Source organism: Bombina bombina, chromosome 8, assembly GCF_027579735.1.
Source record: "Bombina bombina isolate aBomBom1 chromosome 8, aBomBom1.pri, whole genome shotgun sequence".
In the NCBI taxonomy this organism is placed as follows: domain Eukaryota; kingdom Metazoa; phylum Chordata; class Amphibia; order Anura; family Bombinatoridae; genus Bombina; species Bombina bombina.
In genome coordinates this window covers 35,986,239-35,994,623 of record NC_069506.1, presented here as the reverse complement: position 1 = coordinate 35,994,623, position 8,385 = coordinate 35,986,239, and the positions used below count along the sequence as shown (strand labels likewise).

Here is an 8,385-nt window from a genome sequence, read left to right as displayed (position 1 = left end):
ATATTTTTTTATTCTTATTATTTAATCAGAAAGAAAAGATATACTAAGGTGGTTGTGGCGGACACTGCAAGGGCTAGTCACGATGTACGAACACCTTGCCTATCCCTGATTTGGTCTTGTATTGGTTTATACCTCATTGTATTTATTTTAATTTATTTTTAACTTTTGTCTTAAGCTATTGTGAATAAATAAATAAATAAATTATATAAATAATAATAACACACTATATTTGCATAATCAACAAATGCAAGATAACAAGACAATGCAATAGCACTTAGTCTGAACTTTAAATGAGTAGTAGATTTTTTTCTGACAAATTTAAAAGTTATGTCTATTTCCACTTCCCCTGTACCATGTGACAGCCATCAGCCAATCACAAATGCATATACGTACCATGTGACAGCCATCAACCAATCACAAATGCATATACGTTTATTCTGTGACTTCTTGCACATGCTCAGTAGGAGCTGGTGACTCAAAAAGTTTAAATATAAAAAAACTGTACACATTTTGTTAATGGAAGTGGAAAGTTGTTTACATTTGCTGCTCTATCTGAATCATGAAAGTTTAATATTGACTTGAGTGTCCCTTTTTAGCACTTCCTATGTTTGTTTCTGATACTTGATTACTCCTTTAGGGTAGAGGAGTTTTAGGTTTTGTTTGTACTATTTTGAGTATTTAAGCAGGATTGTTTTTAATTGAAAAAGAAAATGATCTAATGTGCTATAGCATTGTATAACTGCAATGTTGCTTGCATAGGACTGTGTGAACACATAGTTAAAAGTAAGGTCCAGAGCAGCAATGCACCCAGCTGAACACATCTAGTGAGTAAGGTTGCCACGTGTCCTGTATTCAACAGGACAGTCCAGTATTTTAGCAAGCTGTTCAGTTAAATGATCACTGAAATGTCCAGTTATTAATGTCCCTGAGTGTTCACTAAATATAAAAGATCTCCTGTGCGTAAATCCATTATAATTAGGATTGCCATCTCGGACATGTTTTCCTGGACACTTATGAGTTACACATGCTGCAGGGTGTGTAGAGGAAAACATGATTTGCACCCTTGGACAGCACATGAATAGTGATCCTGGACAGCACTATTCATGTTCCTCCCTGCATACCCTGCAGCATGTGTAACTCATAAGTGTCCAGGAAACATGGCTGAGGTGGCAACCCTAATTATAATATGTAGCAGAAGTTAAAGGGTCAAATCACTTAAAGGGGCAGTTTTTTTTATTCTAAGTGCATCTGGGCAGTCTGGTCTGGTAGCGGGAGTGAGCTACATTGAGTTTAATGGTGCGATCGGGCCAGCTGTGAGTAAACAGCAGGCCAGATGTGCTTAGGAAAAAAACAGACCCAATCAGTAGAGCAAGGAGCGGCGGTCTGAAAAAGTGTAGTTTATAATAAATTATGGCTGCAATATTATGTTGTATAAAGCTAGCTAACTATGTGCAGAATTATATTACATTATTTTCTAGGTTTGTTACTGGCAGCCAAGCGGTAAAATTACTGCTATGTTTTGAAAAATGTACATAGGGAGATCAAGAATGGGGCTAAGTTAAAGCTTTTAGGGGAGCATTGTGTGAACCCACCTGCCCCTGTGCCCATTCACCAGCAAGTTCTCCAGTGGAGGACAGCTGCCCCTACCCTATTCGTGAGCCAATGACAACTAGCCTATGTGTGCATCCACCAATCAGCAGATATCTTCCGGTAAACCATGGCTGTTCCGCAGCCTACCTGGGTATGCTTTTCAACAATGTCTGCCAAGAGAATAGTTGTCTTCAAAGTGAATTGAGAAGTGTCTTGAGAAGTTGAGAGGCTCTATATTAATCATTAAACTTGCATGTCTAAAACCTATAGAGCAGAGCTGCCTGAGCCTGCCTCACTGAACTCTAAATACTTTAGTTTTTAAGCAGCTGCCTATATCACTAATGGCCTCTCCATGCTCTCACACTGTTTATTTTCTCCTCTATTGCTGATGGTGCAAACTGTAACACACATTCTGTCACTAGTTGCCAAGTACACCCATCCTGTCACTCTATCTATAGACTCTCAGCCCCGCCCCCAGCCAGCAGGAACCGCCCTTCAACTATAAAAATGTCTCTTTACCTAGAGGCCTATTTTATGTTAACCCGCCCCATATACACAGGCCACACCCATCCTGCGGCTTCAGTGGCATATAGACCACGCCCCTTTCATCATGACTCCTCCTTCTTCCCTTGCGCGCCTGCCACTCTCCATACTTGGTGATGGCTTGCACGCCACGCGCTGATTGGTCATCGTGCCTAGGCGGTGGGTGTGTCCTAGTCGCGCTGACCCGGATGTTCACTCCTTGGTGCTGAGGAAGTGGAGGCGCCGCCGGGCCTACGGGGGCAAAACGATACCGAGCCTCAGCCACACCGGAGCACAGCCCCGCCTACCGACACCGCCGGCCCGCACCCACCGCAGCCATGGTAACGGGGGTGGGGAGGGGTGGTGTGACGTCACGGGGTATTAACACCTGAGGGCAGTGACAGCTCACAACTACTCGGCTTCAGTGTGAAGTTTCTATGGCCTGGGACTCAAGCCGTTACCCCCATTTGTTTATAGACACAGTCCAGCCACCTAATAAGCTGTAGTCATTTAGCAGGGTCGGTAGACTTCTCTTCTGTGTGCTTATGGGGAGGTTAGTGTAAGGGATTTGTCCAAAGCTGAGCTCCCTGTATGGTTAGTGCAGAGCCAAACCAGGCAGCTTCTAAAGGGGTGTGAGTCCCTGACTCTGTTTGGTATAGTAATGCAAGGGAGGCTCTAAAGAAGAAATATGCCCCAAACCTTAGAGCTACAAAATATCTGCTTCATATTTAAGCCAAGTAGGTGGGAGTTGTCTCCCCCTCAAGGGGGGTAGTGATGGATCTAATGTCAGGTGTGTGGGGGTTGACAGTTTTGGGTGGTGTTCCCTTCACTATTCTAGGGGGAGTGTTCAGGGATAAAAAGGGAACTATGGGAGTTTTGTGACTCATGCTCCAGATACAGGATAGGGGCTAATGTCAGTGCAGATGTGCATGCTATGCAGTTTACTTGTTGCAAGCAGCATGTACAATGTGTTTGACTGCTGTGCATAGGTCTGTACCATGTGCATAACTATATAATTAGGTACACACAATAGAAGTGTCTATACTGCCACAAGTGTATTGATGGTCTTTGGGTTTGATTTAATATTACACAGAGGAAGTTTAAAGGGACACCGAACCCAACATTTTTCTTTCATGATTCAGATGGAGCCGCAATTTTAAGCAACTTTCTAATTTACTCCTATTATCAATTTTTCTTCATTCTCTTGCTGTCTTTATTTGAAAAAGAAGGCATCTAATAGTTTTTTTTTGGTTCTGAACTGTGGGCAGCACTTTTTATTGGTTGTTTAATGTATCCACCAATCAGCAAGAACAACCCAGGTTATTCACCAAAAATGGGCCGTCATCTAAACTTACATTCTTGCATTTCAAATAAAGATACAAAGAGAATGAAGAACATTTGATAATAGGAGTAAATTAGAAAGTTGCTTAAAATGACATGCTCTATCTGAATCATGAAAGAAAAAAACACAAGTTTAAACAAATCAGTAATTGACAGATCTAGAGAGCTATGGCTCCAAGAATTGTGTTTCTGGCTCCCTTTTGGATTGTTATATTTACAACTGGCTTGTAAAAAGAAAACAAAAACTCAGTATTCAGAAGCAGATAATTATAATTTAACATATGTTTAAGGCTTGTTAAATAGTGGAAGCTAGTAAACGCTGTATAATTTCTATTTATAAATACTTCCCCAAGATACTAAAAAAAAATAAAAAAAAATATTTGTCTTCTCATTCTAATATTCTAACGGTGCCTAAGTTTTATAGTGTCCCCCTATACTTATTTACTTTATCTAGAAGAAGAAAAAAATATTTTTTTTTTAGCAGTTGTGTCTTCAGTAGTGGAAGCCGATTGTTTGTTATTAAAAGCTTCATAAGTGTTAATATTTACAGTTTAGAAAATGAGGCTGCTAAAGGTTAGTATATTGTTTGGTTATCAGGGGTTGGAACATTTTTATATAAATTTTGGAAGCCCCCAAGAATATTGAGTCAGCAACATGGTGAAAGGAGCCAGTTAAGCATTTATGTATAGATATATCTATAATAATTAAAACAAAAAAAAGTAAAAATTTAGGTTTCCTGACTTCTGGGATTGATCATACACTAAGTCGGGGGTGGAAAACTTTTGCCCTCTTGCCCCGAGGTAGTATACACACAACAGTGTTCTGCCCAAGACCTTTTTTAGTGGGTGCACCACCTGGCTGATTTTACTGACCACCTGGCCAAAATTACCCTGTATTTAAAATGTTAAATTTTGAATGCACAAATTATCATTAAATACATTTGTTAAATTATACAATTAATTTGTGTTTTCGATAGCTGAAAATGATATAATATAATTGAAAATATTACACTGTCCACACCAGGCTACTTCAAAATGCCACCCAGCTGGCAAATTTTTCTGTGGAGAACACCGCATGCAGAGGTTGCCCATCGTCTTGCCCAAGGTGGTACAGACACAAGTTTTGTTGGCATGTAGTGGCTGCCCATCGTCTTGCCCAAGGTGGTACAGACACAAGTTTTGTTGGCATGTGATGGCTGCACATCGTCTTGCCCAAGGTGGTACAGACACAAGTTTTGTTGGCATGTGGTGGCTGCACATCGTCTTGCCCAAGGTGGTACAGACACAAGTTTTGTTGGCATGTGGTGGCTACCCATCGTCTACTTTCATACTGCCCATCTCTTGCAGCATACATTCTGCAAGATACATTTTAGATTGACAATTTGGATGCATGCTGCTGTCTAAAAGGTTCATTACCTTTGCTACAGGTGTTAAGACCATCAAGGTTGATTTCTCAGTTAAAGTTTCTGAAGTCAGATTGTTAGGCAAGATCATTCCATTGTCTTTGCTTTTTAGTTAGTGTATTTATGTTTCCTAGAGTCAGCTGTGGCTCTTGTTATAGCTTTGTATATTATATATGTGTGCTCGGCGTTATGAGGAACTTCGGGTCAGCACGGGTTGCAGTGTCACAGTGGCCAGGTGAGGTCACTGATTCATTCAGATATCTGACAGCTCATCAGGGGGAAGTGAGAGTATCTCAAGGAAATGAAACAATATGAACTAATCACTGCATATTCACCTTTTCTTTATGATTTACTTTTTTTTCTATAACTGATATTTATTTCTATACAAATTTGATTTTCTTACACATGCAGTTCAATTTTGCTAAATGATGTATTAAATCAATAACTTGTTTAGTGCAATTTATATTGTCTGTTTCTTCCTCAAATGCGCAGCAGCAGCAGATGACAGAGAAATCTATTTCCTTGTTACCAGTACTGCTGCATGTGTTTCAGTCCTGTATGTCAGTGAATGGGTTAACTACTTTGCTTCTAAACTTGCAATCACTAAGTTAAACTCTGAGCTTTCACATGTATTGTGTAGTGTATCATCAGGAAGTGTGCTGCACCCTGTTGCATTTTGTTGCTTAATCCTGCCTTATTAACTCGGTGAAACTCTGTGTCACTTCCCTTGCAGTGTTGTGCGTACAATGCTTATCAGTAAAATATTAGGATTTTTTTTTGTTGCAATTCTAGAGTTATATGTAAATGTACACTAAAGTCAGAATTACATTTTATGCGCATACAGTTGTATTGGAATTTCCAAGTCACTTCTATTACAATTACACGGTCTCACTCTCACACTATCACACTATCACACTCACTCTCTCTCACTCTCCTATTACTGATGGCTGTCACATGATACAGGGGTCTGACAAATTAAAGTCAATTTTAAGTTTGTCAGGAAAAATATATTGCTCATCTAAAATTCAAAGTAAGTGCTATTGCATTTACTTTTTATTATTCACTTGTTCATTATGCAATTCCACTGTAGTTATTGGTCCTTTTTAAAATGTTATTAAGTATTTATACATCTGTCTATCTATAATAAACAATTAAGCCGTGCATTGCACAATGTCTGCATAGGCAATACATGTTTTAAAGGCTTTTAAAACAGTCTTTTTGCTGTTTATGAACATATCCCTTTAAAAAAGCCTCTCTGGTATTTTTATCATATCTCCTTTGTTGCAGGCGTTATTAAATACCTGCACTGATCAAGCAATCACTTTGTAGAATGTTGTAAGGCTAAAGTCCTGAATCCCGCAGGATAGACTTCAAATCTTCTGTGGGCAGTGGGTAAAACATAATTATTAGAGTTAAATTACAGTTAAATTGAGCAAAGTACATAATGATAGTACATTACAAACATTTTTACTACTAAACATTTAATGGAGATTTACATTGAGTTTGATGTCCCTTTAATAAGTTGTAATGTACAGTTTGTAGCATCATGTGTGTAAGGAAGAAGAACCTTACATAAAAAAAAAAGACTTAAAGGGACACTGAACCCAAACATTCTTTCGTGATTCAGATAGAGCATGCAATTTTAAGCAACTTTCTAATTTACTCCTATTATCAAATTTTCTTTGTTCACTTGCTATCTTTATTTGAAAAAGAAAGCTTTTTTGGTTCAGAACTCTGGACAGCACTTTTTTTTTATTGGTGGATGACTTTATCTACCAATCAGCAAGAATAACCCAGGTTATTCACCAAAAATGGGCCGGCATCTAAACTTACGTTCTTGCATTTCAACTAAAGATACCAAGAGAATGAAAAAAATTTGATAATAGGAGTAAATTAGAAAGTTGCTTAAAATTGCATGCTCTATCTGAACCACAAAAGAAAAAAAAATGGGTTCGGTGTCCTTTTTAAGGGACACAGAAGTACAAAGAGCGTACAATTAAAAAAAAAAAATGTAGTTTTTTTTTTTTTTGCTATTAGATTATATATCTCTGTATCTTTTTGTTGAATCAAATCAGGAGTCTGTATCTTGAGTGTTAGATGTATAATATTAACGCCAGCACACACAGTGCTCTGTCTCACATTTAAAGGGACAGTGTAGTCAAAATTAGTCACGGTCAAAATTAAACTTTCATGATTGCAAGGCATGCAAGTTTAAACAACTTTCCAATTACTTTTATCATCAAATGTGTTTTGTTCTCTTGATATTCTTTGTTAAAAGATAAACATAGGTAGTCTGATATGCTCATTGCTTAACACTTGAAGGCCGCGTCTTTCTCACTGACATTTTGACAGCGCTAGTTCATGTGTACCGTATAGATAACAATGTATGCCTGATTGGTTAAAATGTAAGTCTGTCAAAAGAACTGTAATAAGGGGGCAGTCTGCAGAGGTTTAGTTATAAGGTAATCACAGAGGTAAAAAGTGTATTTATATAACGGTGTTGGTTATGCACAACTGGTGAATGGGTAGTAAAGGGATTATCTATCTTTTTAAACAATAATTCTGGAGTCGACTGTCCCTTTAATGTCAAAAATCAAACTTCCATGATTCAGATAGCATATGCAATTTTATGCAGCTTTCTAGTTTACTCCTGTTATCCATTTTGCTTTGTTCTTTTGTTATCCTTTGTTAAAGAGTAAACATTTAGTGCTCTAGAAATGGGATGGTGTATGAAAAGCATACACCCCTGCTTTTCAACAAAAGATACAAAGGGAACAAAGAAAAGTGGAAAATAGAAGCAAATTAGAAAATGGCTAAAATCGCATGCTCTATCTGAATCATGAAAGCGAAAAATTTGAGTTTCATATCCCTTTAATAGAAACCATTTTGTGTTTAGGCTTGCATCAAAAGAAATGCCTTTGACAGTCGTGAGCGAATGAGACTCTGGCATCAGTTTTGTAGCAACTGATTTCACTTTCCACCCTAGAAAATATACATTTAATCAGATCAGCTTAAAGGGATATTTAACTTTTTACATATTTTGTTTTACTTACGGTTTTAGAAGTGGGAAATTAGTTATTTACTTTTTCAGCACAGACCACCCACTTACAACTCTAGGCTCCCTAAATTTAACAAACCAATTTTTGTCTTGCTATTTATAAGTTGTACAGATGTATAGTTCACATTGCAGTCAGCAGGGTTAAGCAGCCAAACCCCCCCATTGTGAGACTGAAGAATGGTAGATCATTGCTTGCAAAGACATGTTTGTAATGCAGGATAACAAGTGCAGTTTCTAAACTTCAATCATATCTTTTTTTTTTTTTCTTCAAATGTTTGAAAGTTCCTCATTTAACAATGAACTATCCATGTTTCTTTAAATAAAATTGATGTAGATCCTCTTCTGAAGCTTAAATGAATAGTCTAGTCAAGATTAAACTTTCATTATTCAGATAGAGCATGCCATTTTAAGCAACTTTCTAATTTACTCCTATTATCAATATTTCATGATTCTCTTAGTATCTTTATTTGAA

General features: G+C 37.7%; 1 protein-coding gene across 2 annotated transcripts in view; it reads left to right on the top strand.

Annotated features, from left to right (window-relative positions):
- The first annotated feature begins 2,294 nt into the window (after positions 1-2,294).
- CAPZB (capping actin protein of muscle Z-line subunit beta) overlaps positions 2,295-8,385 on the top strand; it is a 116,780-nt gene continuing 110,689 nt past the window's right edge. The window contains exon 1 of one of the 2 annotated variants that reach the window (XM_053690297.1): positions 2,295-2,453. In XM_053690297.1, coding sequence (XP_053546272.1) covers positions 2,451-2,453 — 3 coding nt within the window. In that variant the 5' untranslated portion in view covers positions 2,295-2,450. The remainder of the gene's footprint in view (positions 2,454-8,385) is intronic. The other variant, XM_053690296.1, reaches the window with a different exon arrangement.